Consider the following 26,039-nt stretch of genomic DNA (forward strand, 5'->3'; position numbering starts at 1 on the left):
TTAAACCTATTTTTAAAAACTAATACTAGAAATGAATTTAGTGCAAATAGTGCATCCTAAATGTGCAAGTCAAATAATAATAATAATAATAATAATAATAATGACATACCCTACTTGTGACGTCATAAAGACCACGCCTTGTTTGAAAAATTGGAGATTTTAAAAAATTAATTGAAAATTATCCGTTTTGAAGAGAAAAGATTATTTCCGCTCCACGCTATTTTTCTTCAGTTACTAAAAGTAGTACTTTCGACTGATGGAAACAACCACATTATGAAAATTTACTTTTTTTGTTGAAGAGACTTTTATTTAATGAAATAAAAGTCAATAACGCATTGAAAATACTATGGAAAAAATGCAAAAAAAAAAAAAAAAAAAAAAAAAAGGCTCTTCTCAGGAAAAAAACAAATCCCTAAAATTCCAAGATTTTAAAATAAATAAAAGCTTAGGAAAAATAATCAGCAATATATAGAGGAGGGTGGCTCAAAGCGGGTAAGTTTTCGAAGAACGCTCAAAAATTGTAGTTTTTGGATTTTTATGGCAACAATTTTGGTTTTATTTAGCAGGGTTCTTGAATTTCCAAATAAAAAGTGATTTTTGTATTATTTAAAACCCAATATTTATTTATTATCAAACATTACAAACGCTTGAGAAACCTGCTTTGCCCTACCAGGGGGCCCAAAGCGGTAAGCTTAACAAATTGTGATTTGGTACATTTTCCAATCAAAGATGAAGTTATAAATGATTAAAATAATTGACTAGCTACCTGCCATTATGAAAAAAAAAGTTGTGCTTATCCAATTTAAAGTTAGCACATTTGTTTATAAAACATAAAGAAATAACTGATTGAATTAACAGACTAATTAATTGTCATCCTAAAAAATAACTTCTAAAGTTATACTAATCATATTGAAATAAAAAATCTAAGTCAGCACATGTGTCAGAAATTAAAAATAAATATATGATTAAATCTATACACGCTTTGCCCGAAGGCACGTTTTTTTTTAATTCCAATAATTATTTTCTTAAATTAAAAAAAAAGACCATCGTAGTTTGTAGGTGAATGGTGTCAGATTAACATAATATTATTGACAATCAAAAAAATAAGCTGGTCTTCGTCTAAGCAAAAAGTTTTTTTTTTTTTAGAAATGTATCATTTTTTTAAAATTTTAAGCCCGGTTGCGCCATACCGCTTCACTGCTGCTTCGCTGGGACTAATTAAAACTCGAAACTCGGAGGTATTCGGGTAAACACGACATACGTACGCATCGGGGCTAGGAGGGGCATACGAATTCCTGCCCGCTTTGGGCGGCCAACCCGCTTTGGGCCACCCTCCCCAATGTGTATACTTAGCGACGACGAAAGTGTTAACGTAGAGATGCTATAATTTAATCTATTGAACACATGGAAGTATTGTAACCTTCTACATATACGGTATACTTAACAGTCAACAAACCATGAAATCTATACCTTTTAGGTGATGCTTAATGCGGAGCCCAATAAAAATCTGGGAGAACATACTAGTGGATTTACCATGGATATTTCTATCACCGATTACTATAGATTAGTAAAGACTTGAAAACAAATAATCGTGAATGTTTTGCATTACTTGCAATTAGTGATGTGGATCGGGTAAATACCCAGCGGGTAGGTAAATATTTTTTGGGTATTTACCCAAGGCCTTGGTAAATACCCAAAAACTGGGTATTTTATAAAAAATGCAAAAATGTGAATGAGAATTTTTTTTTTAAATCTAAATATGAAATAATTGGTAAAACTGATATGTACATATGTATTACACAGTTTATAATATTTTTCATTGAAAGACTTGATGAAATCATAAAAGAAACATATCGTGAACCAAAGAATCTTTCTTTTCAAAGTCATAATTGGAGAAGTATAAGCAATTGATTATGAACTTCAGGATTTCAAAATCACATTCTAGGTTAGTCATATCCAAAATGAAAAAAAAGGAAGCATGAGGGATGTTTGGAAGAATAAACTGAGAAGTTATTAAGACACTATGGTGTTATTTATTTTATTGATATTTAAGTGATAACATGGAAAATATGGAAACAGTTTTCACATTAATAAGCAAAAAAAAAAAAAAAAGCAAAATTTTCTTTTATGTTGCCTTGCTTATTTGCATTTGCTCCCCTGTAGGGTGGGAAGGTAAATATTTTTTTGGGTATTTATCCGCAGGCAGGGTAAATCCCCTAGTAATTGCGCATTTTGCAAATTTTTTTTAGGTAGTATTAAAAGGTGACTATTTTCTTTTTTAAACATAAACCCTAAAATAAAAGATTAAAAATTTTAAACGAATTTTAAATGTTGATGTATATTATGTGTGTGTATAATATATATATGTGTGTGTGATACAGAATACACCTGAACAATTGAACTAAGTTTGGAGGAAATTTCTGCATAAGATATAGGTAAATAAATAGTAATAATAAATTGAGCGACATTTCGTTACATTTTGATGTCATGCAAGGACATATTACGGGGTTATAAAAGATTAGGACCTTAAAAAATTGATGTTTGCTTTTTTTTGTAACCAGTTAAGCTTTTTTATTTTTGTAGAATGGCTTTTTATATCTGAAATTTGGCTATCAACATTGATTAGGCATATCCAACACATTTAATGTGAATATCATATTAGATTGCTACACTGTTTCACACAATAATTCTTAAAATATGTGATCAAATTACAATTTTTGGGAAAAAATTTATTGTTTTGTATATGGTTGGTTGTATATATACATAATGGAATACATACAGAAAGGTATTTTAGCTGAATATAAATTTTTGAAATAAATACCCGGGTATTTACCCATTTTGGGTATTTACCCGGGTATATACCCTGGGTATTTACCCCTAAAAATAAATACCCGGGTATTTTACATCACTACTTGCAATATGCCAACGTATGTAATTTGTAATGCTTCTCTTATTCGCATTTCGTTTTTCTGATTTATTTGATGTAATACTTGTCAGTTTAGTATTTTGAAGAGAAGTTGCGGTGTTCCCGAAGGCGTGGGGTCTGTATGATCGTATAGTTTGCACATCCCAAGCTATGAGCCTCCAAATTAGTAGCACTTTAGGGATGGTATAATCTGAACATTACTTTTTTCTTCAACAAGATTTTTTGCTACCAAAAGCAAATCGTATAACAATAATATAACAGTGATGTTGCCTTAAATAATAGGGACAAGTTGTTGAAATGTTTATTTAGGAATTTAGATTTCCTCATTTTGAGTGTGATATTTTGAAAATATTTTGCACAAAGTAAAAATTTCAAGTTGTTAAATTTCATACTCTCTAAAACGTTAATATATCCCAATAATACAAATTCCTTGCTATTACATTGCTTCAAACTAACTGCTGCATCTAAAAAGAATAAATAAGATGTAATTGTAACACGGTTAGTAATGTATACTAAAAATATACACATTTTTCTTCATTTTTCCCTAGGTCAAAATTCACCAGCTGGCAGTACTGCTTCATCAGTTTGCGTAAAAAAAAAGGAAAGGTCAAGCAAATACAAAAAATATTACTGCTTGTTTTGCAGAAAGTTAGTTGACCACTTTCCAAGACATTTGATCACTAAACATAAAGAAGAAACCGACGTGAAAACCATTATGTCGCTGGAGGCCAGATCCAAAGCTCGGAAAGATCTTATATCCAAACTAAGAGGAGAAGGAGCTGTAATTTACAATTCTTCCCCTGAATTGAATCAAGGGAGTTTGATTGTTGCGCGGAGACAGAAGCAATCTAAAGCGAACGAAAGTTTCACACCTTGCACTCGCTGCCTTAACTATTTTAGAAAAAACTATTTGTGGAGGCATCACCGCATATGCACAGGAGAAAAGGCACCAAGAAATTTGCAAACCATGTCCGGGGGTGTGAAAATGATTTATAATGAGAAGAAGTTATGCAGAAGATTGAAACTTGAAATTTTACCGGGAATGATAAAAGATAACGTTCATTCCCATGTAATGAAGGATAACATAATATTAGACTATGGAAATTTTTTGTGTAATAAATACAAATTAGACAAACACCTGAACAATATGATTCGAACTAAATTAAGGCAATTAGCAAAATTGACCCTTGTAATGATGAATATTGACGATGGTATTACCTCTCTTATCGATGCCTTTAATGCGAAATACTACGATTGCTTCATCGAAGCCGTAAATATAGTTTGCGGTTTCGATGGAGAGCAGTATCGCTCTCCATCGCTGGTTGGCGAGATTGGGAGAGCAATGAAGTTTGTTGCAAACCGGCAAATCATTGAATGCATAAAAGTTAATGACAGAGAAAGGAAACAAGAAGTAGAAAATTGGATTCATGTTTACAAACATGATTATTATAATAACATCGGAAAATCCGCCTTAAATGCCATTCAAAAAAGAAAATGGGGTAAAACTCAGTTAGTTCCACTAATGGAAGATGTTATGCAATTAAACCAATATTTGGAAAAATATATAAAAGACGCCGAAGATGTTTTAATTAAAAATTTTAATCTGGAAGCATTTAATTCATTAAACAAGGGGCTTATGTCACAAATTCAAATCTTTAATCGCAAAAGAGCGGGAGAAATAGAGCTTTTTGAAATAAAAGACTTTGAAAATAGGCACAATATTCAAAAAGATTCCTTATTCTACAAAACACTAACGGTTTCTGAAAAAATTATAGCGGGAAAATACATGCGGGTAGAAACAAGAGGGAAATTGCATTTAAAGCCAGCATCCATGCTCTTAAGCTTGAAACAAATTGAATTAATCCAATTAGTTTTAAAGCACAGAGAAGATGCTGGCGTTGAATCAACTAACAAGTACGTGTTTGGAAAAAAAAACGGATGTTTTAAAGCTTGCGCTGCCTTAAAAGAAATTGCATATGCATCCGACGCAAAACAACCAGATCTTCTTGTTGGTACGCTATTGAGAAAGCAAATTGCAACAACAGCGCAAGCACTAAATTTCACTGAAAATGACATGACGAATCTGGCAGCTTTTCTTGGTCACGATATAAAAACGCACAGAAAGTTCTATCGATTGCCCAATGAAGCAATCCACTTAGCAAAAATTTCGAGACTGCTGATGGCAGTAGATGATGGAACAATTGAACAGTTCCATGGCAAATCGCTTAATGAAATAAATGTAAACGTAGAGGTGGGAGAAGATCCTGGAAGCAAAGAGGAAAATATTGATCCTGGATATTCTGATGAAGATTTGGATGATCCTGAAGTGACAGCTAGTAGCAACATTTTTAAGAATATTTTGCCTCCACAAGCATCAGCAGCAAGAAAAGCGGAAAAACCAAAGGAAACTTCTGTTTCATTTGATCCAAATGCTCCAAGCTGCAGTTACATTAGCACAACTCAAACATTGCCCCCTCAAATATCACACACTAGAAAGCAGAAAATAATTACTCCTCAAAAAGTAATCACGAAAAAATCTTGGTCCACACCAGAAAGACATAAGGCAAGAGAAATTTTTAAAAAATATTTACAATCCACAACAGCTCCTTTGCCAACTCCAATGGAATGCAGAGAGGCTATTAAAAAAAACAAAGAGCTACAAGGAAGAACCGTGAATCAAGTAAAAGGATGGATACACAGCGAACGCAAAAGATTAATGAAGAAAAACAATATTTAAAATCATAGCCAATCATTTATACAAAATTTTAATCTGGTTTAGATCTCATAAGGCGTTTTATTTTCTGCATTCTGAAAAAGATTAGCTCCAATGCCGAATCATGGGGCAACCTTTTGTAAATGTGTACATTATCTATGTTCTTATTTGTTGCCTAATATATTTCACTTAATATATTTGTTTAGTTTTCATTTTAAATTGTTCTTAAATTTATGTATTTGTATTGTCTGTATTTTAAGGATGTACTCTTTGTTTCTTTTTAATGAATTCCATCGTTCTCCCATGTCTCAATATCATGAGAAAAAAGTGCTTTTTTTGTCAAACATTTATTTTATATATATTTGATTTTAAGCGTACATAGTTCATTTACCAAGTTCGAGACACCTCTTTTTGCAACATACGCTACTTAAAACTGCTGTTGCAATTTAAGTTTTTTTCCTAACATTAAACTGTACTCATTACATAAAACTACAAATAAGTTATAAGTGTGGATTTTTGTCTAGCAAAATGATATTGTGTTTCACTTCTATTTTAGAAATAACCCTTTCCTTCTAAAATTTAAATGTATTCATAAAAACAGTAAAAAAAAAAAAAAAAAAAAAAAAACGCGGTTCTACATTTTTTCTTTCGTTTGAGGAAAAAAACAAAACAAAATAACATAAAAAGTTTGTCATTATCTTTAATTTATGCTTATTTTTTTCACTTGTGCATATACAGTAATTGTAAATGTCCTATAAATCCACTTAAAGTAAAATCTATTATGTGTGTTCGTTTTCTGTATTATTGTTTGAAAATAGTGTATGTCGTTTATTTCTCGAAATTCTTTTTTTTTTCTCTCTGCTGGAACTACTGCTCGCGGTTAAGAAAACAGCTTACATGATGTTTAAAAAACCGAAGTTGAAATGTATAAAATTATGAAAACATTTTCTGAAATCAAGGAAAATTTGTCGACATTTTTTCTGACATTATTCAAAATCTTTTTTTTTTTTTTTTTTTTTTTTTCACTTTCCAGCATTGTGTAAGTTTAATAGCAGTGTCACCAATTTGAAACAGTGATCATATTGGTTCATTTTTGATGTTTTTATACTTCGTTAAAGATTGAATAGATAAAATTTCTTTTTATGCTTGTTAAAACAATATTTGAATTTCAAAGCTGAATTTGTAGTTCAAACATATTCATTTAAAAGAATCAAATTTTTAATTATTGGATTAAGATTCGTAATACATGCATATTTCTGATCACCCAAGGGGAAAAAACTGCAAATGAAGAATGAAACTGAATTTCTTAAAATTTTAAAAAGTTCAAACACAAAAAAAAGTTATAATGTATATTTATCGCCATTTACTGATTGTGCATGTCAAGAACATAGCATAATATTCTTTAACCGTAGATTTTTACTAAATAAATATTTATTTATTGTTTTGCTCAAGAAGAAAAGTTTAACACCCAATTTTGAAAAATACCTGCAAGTAAGCATCTTGATGAAAGTAAGGTCCACCGTAAGGCTTAAACACGTGTCTAGAAAAACCTTACAAATTCGCTTTTTGAACGCTGCTTATAATACTTTATTTCCTGCTTAAAGAATTTTATTTTTGTTTATTTATTGAATTTTTAAAATGTTATTTTAAAAATTAAAAGGGTGAACTTACTTTTCTTCCCAGTCAACATTTTTGTGAAATCTTGGAATAAATTTTTATTTGGTTCATCAGGGGGAACCAAGTTACCAGGTAACGGAACAACGCTATACCTTTTTCTAATTTTATAAAGACAAGTTTCTCCATCTTAAACTTTTTTCCCTATCCAGATTAAGACCGTTCTAATTTTAAACTTGTATCCGGGAACTATTCTAAGTACTTTTTGCACGTGGTCTTGACATTCATACTTCGTAATAATAAAACGAACTTTTTTAATTAGCAATTCTAAATTTTAATCACAAGATATCAATCTCGATTACTAATTTTAGTTTAATACCGTAAAGTAATATTTAAGCTTATATAAAATATTCACAGAAATTTATAAAAAAAAATCAGTTTTGTTTTCTTTCACAACTAAATTACTAAAGTAACTTTGCAATTACAACGACTCAGAGAAGAATTCAAGTATTTGTTTACCTTTTTTTTTTATTCAATTTCTATACTTTCAGTAATTTTGATACAAAAATTAACCCTGATAGTAGAAGTTACACTCTCTTTGAATCATTGGTTTATTATAATAACGCATAATTGCGCCGGCTGCTTCACTGAAACTTAAATTTTTCTGAAAATTTCTTTTATAGAAAATATTGTCCTTGAAGCTGTGTTCAGTTGTTATTCATTGAAAATAAAAGTGGATTGTTTATTTAATTTAAAAACTTTCTGTATATTACTCTTTTGGAACTCAAACACACTCGATTACTATTGTTTCACCGAACCATTTTTAAAAGACTTCCGTTCTCTTTACGGTAAATATCAATGCGCCCTGCACTCATATTTTTATCTCTCTATGTGCCGTTAATACTTTTAAATATTACAACAATTAATTATATAAGCAAACAGCATTTTCCAGTGGCAGATTGGTAAAAGAAATCGGCCCTGGCATAAAGGGATGTCGCGGCCCCATAGCTTCTATAGATAATAATTTTTACAAAAATGATTGGGAAACGATATCACTTAAATATGAGGAAACTATTCAAAAAAATTAAATACTTTCTTTTAAACAAAATTTAACAGATGGGATTCTTTCCTGTGTTTTAATGGTGAACAATTGATACAAGATAAGCTAAACATTTGTTTGAAAAAAAAAAAAAAAAAAAAAAGGTGATTGTTATAATCTATTTAAGTATTTTTAAGTTGCCTGGTGCTGTATTGATTATTTCCGTAATGATATCTTCTAACATTACTTCAGTTAGAATAGGGAAGTTATTAGGGAGGCGAGGGGTGTCTGTTTGCGATCCCTTAATTTTTTCAAACACATGTATCAATACAGAGAGAGATAGGGAGTAGATTGATTTTCTTGCATATGAGAGTTATTAAATATTAGCATTAGAAACCTAATTGTAAGCTACATTGAGTAAGAAATACAAGGTCCTGGGGTCTCCCCCCCCCCCCGAAAAATTTCCAATTTCTAGTCCTAAAAACCCAATTTTAGATGATCTCTAGTGATGTTAGAGAGAGCGGAGGCTCGAGGGTCCTCTTCCGGCATTTTTTTTGGAAGTGAAACTCCGAACTTGCATTTATATATTATCGTCAATTATGTTAGGAAGATGGGGTCCGGGAAAATTTCAAAATATTAGCTCTGAAAACGCAGTTTTAAAAGAGTTTGGGTGATGCTAGGGAAAGGAAAGATTCGAGCAACATCCACCAAGAATTTTTTTGAAATTGAAATCTTAGAAAGGTGATTGTAAGCTTTTTTTTTTTTTTTTTTTTGATAAAAACTAGGACGTAGACAGTTATTCAAAAGTTAAATTCCGAAAACGAAACTTTTACCGACCTTCGATGATTTTAGGAGGAGGAGTTTTGGCGAGGCTCTCCTTGAATTTTTTTCGAAATTGAGACATTAAAGACGAGATTTCTGACTTGCTTTACTGATGATGACGAAGGGGGAGGGGGGGGACTTTTTTTGAAATTTTTCGATGCTGTAGATTCGAAAACAGAGTTATAAACGATCTTCCTTAGTGTTACTAAGAAGAGAGGATCGAGGGCTTTCAACCGGTAAACAATCGAAACTAGAAATTAGAGGGGTAATATTTAATGCGGAAAGTTGAGGTTAATGGACAGTGGAAGTTATAAAGGTCTGGTGTACCCGTGAGTCCATGACACCATGACATGGACTTCTACGTGATACAGAATCGGAAGTGAGAAACGAAGTAAATCGATAGGGCCAGTTACTCTCTCTCTCTGGCCAGTTACAAAAATTGCTTGGTGTGTGGTGTTTAGATTTAAGTTTGAGGTTTTAATTAAATTTTTGAGAATAGGTCAAAAAATCTTCTGTCATGATGTTATGGGAAAAATGGGAATTTGGGAGTTTTCCTTTTTTTTTTTTTTTGAGATTGAAGTCCAAAAAAAGGTAATTTTAGACGATCTTCGATGATATTATGGAAAGGAGATGCTTAAGCGGCCTTCGAAATTTTTTCGACACTGATTTATGACGCTCTTTAATGATGGGGTGGGGACGTTTCTAAGTCGATTGCGGCGGAAATACTCTCCTCGAAGTTTTTTGAAGCTGAAATTCCAAATACGCTGTTGTAGGCCATCTTTAATGACGTTAAACTAAGGAATGGAGTTTGGGAGTTTTTCCCAGGAATTCCTTAAAAAGCTAAGTTTCAAAAACGCACATCAGTTAAGTTTTGGTGACTAAAAGGAAGATATAAGCTTTTTGATCCCTCTCTTCCCCCCTTTTGACTACGTACCAATCTTCTTTTATTTATTTTATTGATAAAAAAATATGAAACACCCTCCAACAGTGTTCTCCTTCAAAATCATTTACATTTAGATTTTCCATAATAAAATTTTTAATTTCCAGCCTAGTATTTTTATTTGCTTGAAATACAAACCATCTGCGGCCCCAGGTAAAAAAAAAAAAAAAATTCTTGAACTGATCTGGTGCTTTAGTGATCTTAAATAACCTTAATGATCTTTGGTCTTTTTTTTTCACATTTTATTTTAAATATCATTCCTTCTTCACTTCTTGATAAAGTTTTGTTTCAATTTTCAATTCATACACGATTTTTGCATTCAAACTCTTAGAACTACTGGTGTGACTATCAATTTTAATATTTTCAATATTTCTCGCTATATTTTAATTTTTCTCCTATTTAAACTATATTTCTGGGGCCTGTGTATTTTTCTATGTAAATAACTCTGATTGTCAGGATGATATTTTTCATTTTAAAAAATAGGAGAAGTAAATGGTGGAAAAGTTCGGTGTGTCGGCGGCCGCTGAGAATCATAGGTTTTTATATTATCATTTTTAAATTGAAGGGTCTTCAACCATTTGTTTAAACCCTTCGAGGGATATTGAGGGAGAGAAACTGAATATCTTATTTTTCGCAAAAAAAAAAAAAGAAAGTTAGAAACGCACATTTAAGAGGTCTTTACTTAAATAATCTTTATAATACAGAATTTTTAATGCTCAAATTGTGTTTAAAGATTGCATTTTCTGTTAAAACTTTATTGAAAAAATACTTTTCATCACTTTCATTGCAATTGTTATGAACTACATTTCATAACAATTGTGAATTGCCATTCATAAGTAAAGTAAATGTAAATTGCAATTCATTCATGAAATTGAAAAATGGATAAAAGTATTTGAACTTTTAAATACCGCTCTTGTTTTTCTGTTTTTTATTGCATTACTAAAATGAAATTGGCGGCCCCATTTCTGAAAACATGGGCTGGTGTAGCACCCCCACGGCCCCCTTGGCGACATGCTTGCACCCTCCATCCGCGGGCTTGAGCCCATGCGTAAAGAGAAATTGAAGCTAGAGAATGTACGTAGCGGTATTTACATTTTACTTTTTGTAGACAGGGCAACTGATCGGCCCGAAACATGACCGGCCCATCGGGCAAATGCCCGGTTGTCCGCCGGGTGTATCCGCCACTGCCTTTTTCCCACATCCAAGAAAAAAAAAATCTCCCACCTGCCTCCCTCGTTTCCATTTCCCCCTAGAACGATAAAAAGGTCTTTCTCATCTTCCTCTGCAAACCATGAAATGTTCTCTTTTAGAGAAAAAGTTTTTTCTTCCAGCAACGTTCCAATACTCCCCCTGTCATATTGACACAACTCCCCAATTGAATACTAGTTGATTATAGAAATGTATCTAAATGAAAAAATTTACTTCACCATTAATTTCAAATGTGCTTAGTTAAAAAAATTTCATAAAAGTTCCAACTGTTTCAAATGTTACTCCGGAATTTCAGCGTTCTTCTTCTCGTGTACGAGCACCAATCTCTATGTTTGTGTTACTTTTTTTTCTCTTTCCTAAATTTTTCGGCCTATTCGCATGTATGCATGGAGATGTACCTAAGCAATCCTGTGAAAAGAAAAATCATCGGAAAAAAATAGCTATCAAGTCGAGTTTTAATGGTAGGAAAAAATGGGAAAGCTTTGCGACAAATTTATAAATAACCGTCCTATAAAAGAAAAATAACGAATTAAATAAGAATTTTACCAGTTCTTAACATGCCAATTGTATATATGAGTAAAAAAGTCGTGCTTTTTAAATCACGAATACAGTTAGATCGTTTTACGATATTCTTGCTTAGTGTTTTGATTCTAATCAAATACCAGTAAATTAAAAACTATAAGTATAATATTTTGTTTATTGATCAAGTTTTTTCACGAACTGCTCTTTTGAAGCTATGTACAACCTAGCGAAATTTTGAAAAACTTTAATTTGGCTATTCCGCAATATAGTGGATATACGATTAAATTGAAATTTAACAGTTCAGAGGGAACTAGAATGTGATTAGAAAAAAATTAGTACTGTCGTACAAATTTAAATAATAAAAATATTTTTTTAAAGAATCTTCTTTTAAAATGTCTCTCATTTTATTTACTTTGAAATAAACCGGAAAATGTGACCCGAAAATCTATTTGAAAATTTCTTTTTCTTTTTTTTCTCAAATATTTACTGTAAAGGTTACTTTTACTAGCTATATCTTCATCAGTAGCTGTGGTTAACTAGACAACATTTTCTCTTTTATTAAAACATTAATTAAAATAATCCAAAGTATTTTCTTTTGCGATGTTTTCTGCATAAGAATTTGTCATTTTTAAGAAAAATGTATAAAACATTGGCAAGGAAAAACTAAAGTGCTGAACTTAGTTTCAAAGTCATATATCACTTGAAAACGGCACAAAATAAATTATAAAAGATTAATAGAGCAAAAAAAAAATCTTTCATTTTCCCTTTTTTTTAAGGCTATTGGACTGCAAATTCCGCTATGGCTTCAAAACGCGGTGTATACCTCTAAAAAACCTACCTTTTAAAGCCACGATAAATGGCTCCAAAACGCGGTGTGTGGTTAGAGACCGCTTTTTGAAGCCAGTGGCTTCGAAACGCGGCGAACGTCTCTACTGGCTTCATTAAGCGGTGAACGTCTCTAAAATACCGACGCATTGAAGCCAACGTTGTGAAGCCAAAAATTGGCTTCGAAACGCGGTGAGCCATTAGAAGTTGGCTTCAAAACGCGGTGAACTCAATTGTATATATATATATATATATATATATATATATATATATAATATATATATATATCATTCTCATTGCTTGTTTGCGGTAACTACGTCATAGTTGAATAATTATGGTTACTGATTGTGCATTTAAATACGACGTAATTATTTTGACAATATATCCTGCAAGGGAATTAGATATCCCATATCTAAATGGCTCACCCATCCTAATGCATATTGTACATGATTTCAGTATTCATTGTTATTTAGCATACAATCAAAATTTTAGAGGTTATGCTTTCTAAAATTTGCGTGCTATATTTCTACATTCTATTCTCTACAATTTAATATAATACTATTGAATTCCACCCAATTATTGAGAAAAAAAACTATGTTTTTTCTTAATGCAAGATTTGTGAAACATGTACAGTATTATAAAATATATTTAGATAGTATAAATAAATTATATGAAAGTAAATGTTCAAAAATAAATACTGCATTTAAAATAATCTTTTATTGCATTTCAATAGCACCAATACCTCAAAAATTTCAGGCTTTATTCTCTGAGAAGTGTAAAATTTTCCAGCAATGCCGAACAAGTGCTCAACTGAAGCGGATGCGCAAAGGTGCAGTCCTTTTATACTATGACCTAGGTCTGGCTCTTGGGACTATTATGTGTTGTTTATACAAAAGCATTTTTGAAAGTTGAAATGAAAAAAGAGGGTCTCAACCAAACTAAGCATTGCAATCCCACTACCACGGCAAAAGCAGGAAACTGCATTTTTCTAAATTCAGTAATGCCATGAATCTTGCAAAATTCAGTAACAATTTATGAAAACATATAGCTTGCTTTGTAACTTCTTTTTATAAAGACATTTGAATGGTTATGTTTATAAATAATGCATCGATTTTGATCACTTTCATAGTCTTTTCAACATAAAAAAATTTAATATAATTTTACGCTATGTTTGTACATATGACAGGAGGAAGAAAAGAGAGTTGCTAAAACCAATTAAATGTTTTAAAAATAACTTTTGTAAGTTTGTTTTTTTTCTTCTCGCTCTCTCTTTTAAGTTTAGAAGAAAATACGTTAAATAAAATTAGAAAGCATGATGCTTTTACATTATTCAGTGACTTTTTAGGAAAAAGAAAAATCATTTATGACTAGCAACTTCTTTGGATGAATGGAATTCGTGTTAAACATGTTATAATTTATAAATATAAGTTTGTATCAATATTTGAGGAATTGAAGAATATTTTTATTTTGAAATTGTATAAAAGCTTAGTGAACAATGAAACAATTAGTTTTTAAACTATAAAACATAATTTTTCAGGGGATTTATGAAGTATGATCGAGAGCTTTCGCAATATAGAGATCCCGAAACCAGAATTCTTGATTATAATGAAATTTATAATCATCAAACTGTGAAGAAAACTCTTAAAGTACAAGCTGCAAGGTAAATGCTGATGTTTGCTTGTTTATGATTTTTATTTTTATATCATATAATTCTAATGAATATATAAATTTATGTAATGATATGAACTGATATAAGTCATTTTGATATTATACATTAAGTTGACAATGTTGTCATCAGCGTTTGGTTTTTGATACATTTTTAGGTGTATGGATTGTGGTGTTCCTTTCTGCCAATCAAACAATGGCTGTCCTCTTGGCAATATTATTCCAAAGTGGAATGATTTAGTTTTTCAGGTAATGTAGGGTTATAAGTTCATAGTATTTATTTATATATGTTGTTTATTTTTATTTTGTATCTACAGTAAAATACCTTTTTAACACCAAACTATGTAACACAATTCTCTATAAAACGCACAAGTTTTCAGAAGTAAACAATAGGTTTTCAAAATTTAAAAAAATCCCTCTGTTTTTCTTTACAAACATAAAAATTGTTAGGCAAATTAAATTTTATAAAAGTTTTTCATCTTTCTATCTTAATTCAAAGGTTTTAAATTAAAATTAGTACTCACAGTAAACAAAAAACACCAGACGGCTCTTGAAAATGCAGCTGTTATGCAAACCCTGAAGCTAGCAGAAGTGCAGGATATTTCACTTTCTATTGTTTGTAAAACATATTTATTTGTGAGTGACTAATTGTAATATTAGTGCTTTAAAACTCATTGCAGATGAAACTCATTCATAAGTGCTAATACATACATATATTCTGAATATTAGTTTCAAAATTTATGAAATGATCTATATTATGTAAAAACCAGTATAACGTAAAAGCTCTGGACCCAAGGTGTGCATTATAACGGTCCTCTACTCTATTTCAATTTTGATGATTTTAAATCCAGATAATTCTTTATAACTTTCATGAAAGTAATTCTTTTAACATTGTTACTGGTAGATGAAAAATTTGAAGCATGCTTTCATTTTTTCCCTTTTATTTATGAGGTTTTTTTTTTGTTCGTTTATACTTATTTTATTTTTTTAAAACTTTATTCTTAAGATTTTCTTATAACTGTGCAAATTTACTACAAAAAACATATCAAAAGAAACTACATTCTGGAATTATTCTACTTTTGTAATTGTATCTATTTTAAACACTCACATCATTTTTACTTTTATTGTTATTCAGGATAGTTGGGAGGAAGCTTTAGATCAACTGCTTTTGACGAATAATTTCCCTGAATTTACTGGGCGAGTTTGTCCAGCTCCTTGTGAGGTTTGTAAGTTATATTAATTTATTTTTGAACACAAGTAACAAATATAGTGTATTTACTTATGATTTCTTAATTTGGTGTTGATTTTTAAAAGAAGGAATATCTTGTTTTATTTAGTCTTGTTACTTTATTTTATACGTAATATGTACTAAAAAGTATTGGATTCGTGAAAATTTTCATCTTTCAAATGTCAACCGTTTTGTATGTTTTGTAGTGTACAGAATCTATTTTGACCAGTTTTGGTTAAAGTCTACTTGTCTGTGTGTATGTATGTGTTTTGGGACCGTTCTACCACAAAAACTACTGCATGAAATCGAACGAAATTTGGTATACGTATTACGTATCCCCATTTAAATTGGCGCCCATTAGTTTTTGGCACCAATACCTCCAAGTAGGTTGGAGCAATTGAACCAAGAATTCACAAGATAGATGTAAAAGAAAGTTTCGCAATGGTTACTACATACTAGTCTATTTTATATTATGTTGTTATTTTTTGCATAGTAGCATATGTTTGATGATCTTACTTGCTTCCTTATTTTCTATACATATTTCTCATTTATTAAGTCTATACATAACATAATTGACTATACATTATAACGTTATTAACTATATATATATGTGTGTATGTTTAAAACTAGAGCGCCTATTCATTAAAATCTCTCTCCCTCTCTTTCTTTTTAATTTCAGTCCGCTTGTGTTCTGTCTTTGATCGAACCAGCTGTCACAATCAAAAACATAGAATGTGCAATTATTGAGAACGCATTTGAACGAGGATTGATAAAACCAAGCCCTCCATTAAAGCGATCTGGTTTCACAGTAGCTGTTATAGGAAGTGGGCCTGCTGGACTAGCAGCTGCAGCACAGTTAAATAAGGTTTTGAAATTTATCTTTAATTTTTAGATATGTTCTTGGTACATATAAGTAATTTCATTTCAGCGGTGAACTTTACACTACACAAGATGAGTAATTCAGATAAAGATCAAGATTAATGGTTCTCTGTTTCCAACTCAGTTATTGACTATTCCAGACTGATGAACCCATAACGAGAATAAAATTGATGTCTTTAGATATCATAACCTGGCTGTTAGTAGATTGCATGTAGTTCTGCTTTAGTCCTTGCTTATGGGGAATTACTTTCTTATTTAAAACTAGAAAATCCCCTGTCGAGATATGACGGGTGAAAATTGCTTCTACATTTGAACGAAGCCATTGCCTGTTTGGGGATATTTTGATAGTTGAAATTGTAACCCTGACTCCAGTGGATTAACCCTAAACTGCAGTAGATAAAGTTCATTGTTGACCATTTTTTTGTTTCTTCATTCCCCTGAAACGACAGTCTTACCAGTAAAACAGTTGAGTTACTGAATCGAGTTCAGCCTTGCCACAATGAAGCCTTTCCTTGCATGTTAAACATTACCAAAACATATTATCAAATTGTCATGCCGGAGCCCGTAGCGCGGGTTTCATTGTTGAAACACGTGGGTTACTCGATCATTGGCTGTTATATATATGAGGATGTGTTCCTTCCTTCGGTTTTTCCAATTTCCTTCATTTTAATTTTTTAAAAAGCTGACAAAATATTTTTAGTGGGTTAGGAACCTACTGCCGTTATTCATGTCTAAGTTTAATCAAATATATATTTTTGTTTAACAATTACAAAAATTGTTGAACAGAAATATATATACTCTTAAAAAAACTTTATGCTTCTGTCCGAATTTTTTTTCATTTGACCTGTGCCATTAATTTTATAAAGTTATAATTTTTATGTATTTGCCCATTTCTTACTCAATCTCAAGAGACCAAGTATAAGTCCCATAAATACAAAAAATATGTAATTCCTACAACTTACCAGGAATCTGGGCAAAACACCCTAGCCTGTAATGTTATAGGCTTGAAGAAAAATAGGATGCTTCATTTTGGTTTTCATTTTGTAGTGGGAATCCTGCTATTTTCTCATAAATGTGGTGTTTTATTTGTACTTTTTTGCGTCTCTTTTTACTTATTTCTTAAATTACTTATAATAATAATATTTTTTTTTAGGCTGGGCATTTAATTACTGTATTTGAAAGAAGTCCTAAAATTGGTGGTTTGCTACGATATGGAATCCCTACGATGAAACTCAGTCGAAAAGTAGGTATACTATTGCTTTACTATTTCATGATACATTGGAATAATAGCATTAAGTTATAAATTATTGCATTGATATAATGTGTCTATAATTTCTAATGTCATTGCTTGGAAGCATATACTGAGATTTGCAAGTTTGTGTGTATCTTTTTGTGCAATTTGTTTGCATATATTAATTTGATTGAGAATATTATTCAAAAATTGAAAATTTCGTCCTTCATTTTCCAGTATTATTTTTATTGATGTTAATATTTTTAAGTTAATACATTCGTTAAACAAAATTAATTAAAATTTTGTTAAATCATAGCTTATTATATTGTGCAAAACAACTGTATCCAAGGATTTTTAATGACTTAATTGATCGTTAGACAGTCTTGTAGCATGTTTTATGAATATTTAAATTGAAAACATATTGAAACTCTTCATTAAAATAAATTATTTAACATATTTATTGTTAGATATGTTTTTATTATATTTCATAGAAAATAAAAGTATCCTTTTTGGATAAGTGTGTGCTTGTATTTTTAGTTAAATTATTATATCTAAATAAAATTCACATACACTGAATATTTCACAGTATTTTATTTCAAGGCATCAAAACTTAATATAAAAATTTAAGTTTCTTGAAGTTCTTTTATTTTCTATTTTTTAAAATTTATCTGTGGAGTTTTATATTAACTGAAAATTAAAATTTGAAATCCTCCAAAATCTTATGAACAGGTGATTGACAGGAGGCTCAATATAATGGAACTAGAAGGAATAGTTTTTAAAACAAATTATGAAGTAGGCAGAAATATTTCCATTGATGAACTTGCTTCATTTGATACCATTCTTATTGCCACAGGTTCCACTCGTCCTAGAAACCTTTCCCTTCCTGGTAAATATTAAAAACATTTTTCTTTAAATTATCTGTAAGATAGAAAAATTGAATCTATGTTACTAAATTTAAGTTCACTAAAATTACTAAATTAATTTTGCCGGCCGTCTTGTATAGTGTTCAGAAAAGTCTGACAGCATGGGGAGGTACTGGGTTTGAATCCCGGCTTAGGCATGGATGTACTTTGTCTCTCTTGTCCTTGTCCTTTCTTTGTGTGAATGTGTTATGCTGTGAATGGTTGCTTACCCTATAAACGGATCCTTATGGCATGTGTGTACTATGGAAGTCAGACTTCACATCCAATTACAGTACGGTTAGAAAAGTGAAGCAGCGCACTCCAAATTGACGGCTGGGCTGATGCAAGACAACAATTGTTAATTTATCAATTAGTTTCCTTTTGAAGAAATTTTTTTAAAAAATCTCAAAACAAAATTTGAGACTTTTTTTTTTCTTTTGATCAGAGTTCAAATTGCTGGACATTTAACTTAGGTATAGTTATTTTAGAGGCTCCTTTTTTTCTGCATTTTACAAATGATCTATGAGCAATTATCTATACTACTATTATGAAGAGGAAAGATTTGTTTGTGTGTTTGTGTTGTATAGGCTCTAAAACTACTGGACCTATTTTAACCATTTTTTACCATTAGAAAGCTACATTATCAGGAATTATAATAGGGTATAATTTATTTCAAAAACAATTAGTTTAAAAAAGTTATATGATGTTTTATGTGATTTTTAGTGCTTTTTACCCAACAGACCCCGAACCAATTGCGCCAGATAAAAAATTTTTGTACTAAAATGTAGGAAATTATACTTTTATTTTTTATTTAACTATAATGCAAAAAACAATTTTGCAGATAGAGCAATTTTTGCATTTTTTATGAAATTTTGAAAAGCCTTTATTTTGCATTTTTTCATGGGTTTAATTTTGTAATTTGTTTTAATTTTAAATAGTTGTTTGGCAACAATTGCATTTATTTTTCTGAAGGACAACACATTAAAGGTTTGTTTAAACCAGAGACTAATAATTACTTTTATTATTAGCCTATTGTTCTTTTTTTTGTAATTTGGCAACATTTGTGTTTATTTTGTAAATTTGTGTTTATTTTGTAATCTTGCGTAAAAGAGGAAGATTTCAGCTTATGAAATATTTGTCCATGGCGAGGAGAGCCAAAATACGTCGTCTTACTAACGTTTTTTGATGCGGTAACAATGCCTAAAAGAGGAAGATCTCAACTTACAAAGCATACGTCCACGGCGAGGAGAACCAAAATACGTCGTCTTACAGAATCCTCAGAAGAAAATGTCAATCGCCTTTGCAAGTCAAGGGCAGTATGGGGTCTAGCGCTGGGAGAGGCTATCAGGGAGTCTAGCGCTAAACGATCCTTGAGACTTGTCGAACAAAATGCTAGAACCTCGCAGGCGCGCGCTTCGCAAACAGGCGCTGAGTGTCCACAGCGATTTATGTCACAGAGGGAAAGGCAACAAATATCAACAACTGGAGTGCGTAACCACATTTTAGCTCACAGTCGAAGATCAGATCGCGTTTATTACAGAAAACCTGCTTAAATGTTCCCGTCTTCGTTCGTGAATAACAATTTCATTGTATTAAGGGGTTACAGAAGTAGAACTTCAGTCATGGAGGTCATCATTTTCTTTTACAACTAGCATCTATATATATAAAAAAAAAACGGTCCCCATGACTGGTGTTCTCCTACCGTTACCCCTTAAATAATTTATTACAGTGAAATACAACAAAAACCTTAGCCACAGCAACGCGTGGCCGGGTCAGTTAGTTATGTTATAAAATATCATTGCCACACAATGCTCCATTGGGAAGCAGTTAAAATCTTATCAGTACCTAAATCCTGGATTCTTTGCTTAATTCAAAAATTAGTCTCAACAATCAGAATCAGTTTAGTTAACCTGGTTGTCATTCAGGTTCTGTAGATAATTGTATTTGAGCTGTGATTCATAGGGGCAGTTTGTTGTTAACCTGTTTAGCCAAACGGATATGTTCAGTAAATTACCGCCCATTAGCCAGGGCTAAAGCAGAAATACGTGAAATACACCGCCAGCTCTGTCATTTCCAGCCGAGGACTACAGTTTCGTGCTTGTTAGCACTCATCAGCCCAGCATAGGAAAGTGACTGAGCTGGAGATGGAAAACCTCTTAAGGAAGCCAAGAGTGCCAAACAAACTGGTAGCTAATATAGAATTAGCATATGGTCTGTTGCAGGGTTTCCAGGTGGAAATCCAGGAAATTAGCCAAACCTCTTCATGAAATTTTCCAAAAACATGCAACCTGCAGGTCACACGAAAATTTTCTGCTGCGTCAAAACTATTTGTTCCATGTGAAGAAATATCGTATTTAACTTTCTGAATCAAAAAATGAAGGTATTTAAAATTATCCATTGGCGGCCATATGCAAAATTGTAAGGGGGGGGGGGGGCTCAGATAGTTTCCCCATGGAAACCAATTGCAGAACAGATCAGAGTTCGTAAAATTTGACATTTTTAATATTTAATTCATTAATGGCTGGAGAAAAAATGCTTTTATATTTTTGCAAAGAAAAAAGTACTAAACGCAAGGAAGTTCTAATTTCAAATGGGAAGGGGGGGGGGGGCTTGAGCTCCCACTTGTCCTCCCCCCATGTGGGAACCTATGTGAAAGGATCATATCTATCCCATTTTCTAATTATATATTTTAACTAATAAACTCATAAAAGAATCGGGATAGCTAAAATATTCATCAGTTATCAAATCATGCCTCTATTTGCGTTTTTTTTTTTGTAGGTCGTAATTTAGATGGTATTCACTTTGCAATGGATTTCTTGGAAAAAAGTCAAAGAGACCAGGAAGAAGGACTTCCAATTTTAGGGGATGCAAATGAGAAGGATGTAATTGTCATTGGTGGTGGAGACACTGGTGTTGATTGCATAGCTACAGCTCTTAGGCAGGTATTAGAAAATTTATGCATTTTCGCAAAATGTATTTTGATGACAGACAGAAAAAAACTTTGAAATATCTTTAGATATGAAGAGGCCAGGGAACATTTGGCGACTTTTCATCAGGACTGACTCGTAATTGCTAAACTCACATGATGCCCACTCAATCACCAACCAAAAGGGACCTTTACCCGGACATACATACATACAGTGCAGGATCTAGGGAAAGCAAGCCGAAATCTGCAACTGGGGGGCAACTTCTGGGGACAGCAAATTCAACCTATTTCTGAGCTTTTTCTCATTGAAACTCAATGTAAGAAGTTGAAGGAAGATGGGTAGGGCCGTCAGTTTCAAGATTTACCCTATCTCAGGATAATCATAGATCTGGCATACATACATAGATATGGTCAGATTTTAATCATGTTGACATGTTGAATTTTGCTTGATAATTCTATGACCGCTGCTACATACTGTTTAAAGAGACGAATACTGCATTAAAAATGACCAGTAAATGAATCAAGTTTCTGAAGATACATTACCAGATACCAAAACAATCATTTACCAACAGGGCAGAATTTATGCATTTGCGCATAAGATGTTTAGCTGGGGCAAAAATTTTAGGGAAAATGCAATTCAAGTGCAAAAGTAATTTTTAGGTTTAAACAAATTTATAAATTGAAGGACTTAGTAATTCAACTAAGCACACAAATGTAACATGCTGCTGATTTTCAGAAATATTTTATTTATCTATTGTACCTTAATAATAAATAAACTAAATTTAAAGTTAAAAAGTAAGTATTAGTTTTTACATGAAATACAATTGAATACTTTTCTCCTGCAGCTTGATTACTATGTCTCAAGAAGTAATGCAAAGTTTTATGCAAAAGTACAGGTAAACATCAGTCGGAACAGGTGGTGATTTGTTTTTGGAGTCAGTTGTTCCAGAGGGGGAGTTGATGCAATCAAATATTTTTCTCTTTAAACATGACTGCTTAAAGGTTTCAAACAAAAATTGTCGCAGCAGAACCTCTTCTGGGAACAGATACTTAACCTGTAAGCCTTTACGGAATGCTTAAGAATTTTTACTTATGCAAATGAGCAAAAGTTGAGCTGGGTGCAACTATCAATCTAAACATCTACAATATTGATTTATTTTTGTTAATTGTGCTGCTCCACTAGAAAGGAAAACAATAAAATTAGTGTTATAAATGAACAAAAATAAGTACTAAAAATGAAAGGAGGGAGGGGGGAATAAATGATAAAAAGGAACCTAATAAAACTTTTGTAAAGTTAAATGACCAATAAAGTTAATTACCAACGTTTTAATGCACAAAAATTGCTAATTACAGTAGACACGTGTTTTGGGGTTAGCAGGAACCCCTTTTTCAATGCAAAGAAGTGTGAGCATTTGAACGAAAAGTCATCCAAGGAAAGCTCTTTAGTTTTCTCAAAAAAAGTTTTCTTCAAAAGCTCTCACTTCTTTGCATTGAAAAAGGAGTTCCTTGTTAGCCTGAAACATGTGTCTGCAGTAATTTGCAATTTCTGTACATTAAAACGTTGGTAATTCATTCATTTAGTTTTCAAGCGCAAAGGTACACATAAAATGAATTCGTTATTCTGTAAAGTTATTTAAACAGTCACTTCCCAAATGAGCCAGTTGACTTAGTCTTATACATGAAATAGAAAGTGATTTAATTTGTTTTGCCGAGAATCATAATAGGCTTGGCATATCATTTGAATGCCTCCCCTCCCCCCCAAAAAGTGGGGTTTATATATGGGCACCCATATGCAAATCGTAAGGGGGGGGGGCTCAGAAATTTTAACCGTAGTTTAGCTGGATATTTTCCCCATGGAGGCAGATTTCAGGACAGGTTAGAGTCATTAAAATTTGACATTTTTAATTATGGAAGAGAAGGCTGGAGAAGAAATATTTTTATATTTTTGCAAATAAAAAAGTACTAAAAGCAAGGAAGTTCTAATTTCCAAGGGGGGGGGGGGGGGAGCTCGAGCCCCCCTTGCCCCCCTATATGGGCGCCCTTGGGTTTATAAAAGAACAAAGTGGGGAGACTGTTAAAGTGCATTGATGAGATGTAGTCAAAGAAAAAAAAGTTCAGAGGTCGCAACACTATTGCCTGACTGTTTATAGAATGTTGAAAAATTAAGCAAAATAATTACCTATTGTTCTTTCTTACACTCCATCCAGTTACTTTATTCAACCACACCTACTTATATGTTAAGTCATCTATTTTCCAAAGCGGGGAAAGGGGGATGGGTGGGGGGGGGGTGAATCGACATCCAAATGATTTACCTTGTCAGGCCCTAAAGTTTAACTCTCTTGTAGTATCTCCTTTTTCTTCCAATACACAATTTTTTAAATACTTTCTGTACAATTCTACCTTTTGCAGGGAGCGAAAAGTATAACAACTTTTGAATTGTTGTCAAAGCCACCTACTGTTAGACCACGAGGAAATGTTTGGCCTCAAGCTCTTAAATCTCTGAAAATGGAGTATGGCCACGTTGATGTTAAGACTAAATTTGGTCAGGATCCTAGACATTATAATTTGTTACCAAAGGTAAGCATCAAATGTATGATCATAACATTTTACTCATTTTGAGGAATCAATTTTCAGAAGGAAACAATCTGAAGAAAATAATTTAATTGTTGTTGTAACCGAAAATTTATTTTCTGAGTCGAACGAAATTGTTAAAGGGTTTTTTCCTCCAAGTAAATGCTAGTCAAAATATTTTTCAACTGCGTTTGAAAATTCTCGCCTAGAAAAAAAATCTTACCAAAAAACAAAAGATACAGCTGAAGCTTTCCCCAAACAGTTACATATGATTAAAAAAAAAAAAAAAAATGCGTTAGTGTAGTGCAAATTACAGAGATATATTTTTAAATTTTGATTTTTCGTAGCATTATTAAATTAAGTATGTTTACCAAAAATTTTTAGATGCTAAATATACATTGCATACTAGAAGCTACATTACTAGAAGAATACATTAAGCAACTAGTAAAGCTGATAAAAAGCAAAATTTATCAAAAATAAAATAGCACAACTGATTTTTATTAATATTAATACTCGGTTATGTTTATAAGAATAAAGATAAGTGAAACATTAAAAGTTTCCCTTTAAATGTTTTTAAAATTAAATAGAAAATCATTTATTCAAAATGCCTATGAAAAAAGCAAGATAATGCTTGAAATTAAAACACTCATAACTTTGCAATTTAAAAATCTAAATATGCAAGGGCAAAAAAATCAGACCCCAATAATGTTATTTGATTCAAAAATTTTAGTAATTTGTGCAAGTATTTTCATACAAAACAACTGATAATGCATGTCTAAAAAATACTTTTACAGTTTATTTTTTCAACAGCATTATTCTAGCTTCACTTAAAACTTTCATTGCAGGAATTTGTTTGTGATAGAAACAATGCTGTTTCTGGGATCCGAGCGAGTGAAATTCAGTGGAAGAGAAACCCTGCTGGCAGATGGGAGGCAGAAGAAGTTCCCAATTCTGAGAAAGTTTTTAAAGTAATCTTATTATATTTTTTGAATTATTACTTACAAAGAATTTACTTTTTCCATTTTTTCCTTGTAATTTGTAAGGGTTTGTAATTTATATAAATACTTTCTTGTTTGCTGAGTCTGAAATAAATACAGTCGGGTCTCGACTTACACGAGGGATGGGTTCCAAGACCCCCTTGAGTAAGTTGAAATTTTGCGTTGTGGAAAAGGGTATGTATACAAATTACAGAATAAATTTTTAATTTAATCATTTTTCAATTGCATGCTTTTTTCTTTCCATTTTAGGCTGAATTAGTATTACTGGCTTTAGGATTTTTGGGCCCAGATACGGACTTATTGGAACAATTAAATGTGAAGTTAAATATGAGATCTAACATTGAATCATCAGATGTTAAATATCGAACTTCTGTCCCAAGAATTTATGCAGCTGGGGGTAAGTAATCTTTGTAAAATTTATTTTTTCTTTCAAAGTTATTTTTTTTCTGCAAATTTTGTGTACTTTCTTTAAATTTCAGTTTATTTTCTTTTTGTGAAGACTATACGAATATCATAACCACAAAAACAAATTAATTGCATGCACAAAACAAAATATTATGCCTTTCCTATCTTAAACAAGTTCAGATCTTAAAAGGGTTCAGTACGTTTTATTTTTATTCTTTACAAAACTTCTTTTTTTCCAAAATATTTTCCGCCTTTTTTGTTTTTTTGAAAGTAGCAGTTTTCCAACAGCTTCTCTGTCTGTATAGGACACATGGCAATAGGTGGATTTATACTTGAGTTTTTTCAGTATATTATTTTTTATTTCTTTTAACTATTTTATTCTTAGTATGACCTTTTCTCATGAAATTTTGTGTGATTTTCCAGACTGCAGAATGGGACAATCCTTGGTGGTCAATGCTATTGCTGAAGGCCGTCAAGCTGCGAGACAAATAGATGAAGACTTAATGAACAGTTCCTTCTTAGCTGGTCCTGGTGGCATCATAAGCCAAATACATATTAATGTTAATTAAAATACATTTTTAAAATTGTGTTTCTGTTTTTTTTTCCTTGTTTTCTTTCAGGTCT

At 31.7% G+C, this 26,039-nt stretch overlaps 1 protein-coding gene across 1 annotated transcript in view; it reads left to right on the plus strand.

The window, feature by feature from the left end:
* The window catches only part of LOC129224565 (uncharacterized), a 285,185-nt gene extending 259,770 nt beyond the window's left edge, over positions 1–25,415 (plus strand). Inside the window, exons 33-42 of the mRNA XM_054859042.1 lie at positions 14,148–14,270; positions 14,434–14,524; positions 15,411–15,497; positions 16,183–16,368; positions 17,536–17,625; positions 18,343–18,499; positions 21,294–21,457; positions 23,851–24,018; positions 24,858–24,980; positions 25,260–25,415. Coding sequence (XP_054715017.1) covers positions 14,148–14,270; positions 14,434–14,524; positions 15,411–15,497; positions 16,183–16,368; positions 17,536–17,625; positions 18,343–18,499; positions 21,294–21,457; positions 23,851–24,018; positions 24,858–24,980; positions 25,260–25,415 — 1,345 coding nt within the window. The remainder of the gene's footprint in view (positions 1–14,147; positions 14,271–14,433; positions 14,525–15,410; positions 15,498–16,182; positions 16,369–17,535; positions 17,626–18,342; positions 18,500–21,293; positions 21,458–23,850; positions 24,019–24,857; positions 24,981–25,259) is intronic.
* The last annotated feature ends 624 nt before the right edge of the window (positions 25,416–26,039 follow it).

Source organism: Uloborus diversus, chromosome 6 (genome assembly GCF_026930045.1).
Source record: "Uloborus diversus isolate 005 chromosome 6, Udiv.v.3.1, whole genome shotgun sequence".
NCBI lineage: Eukaryota > Metazoa > Arthropoda > Arachnida > Araneae > Uloboridae > Uloborus > Uloborus diversus.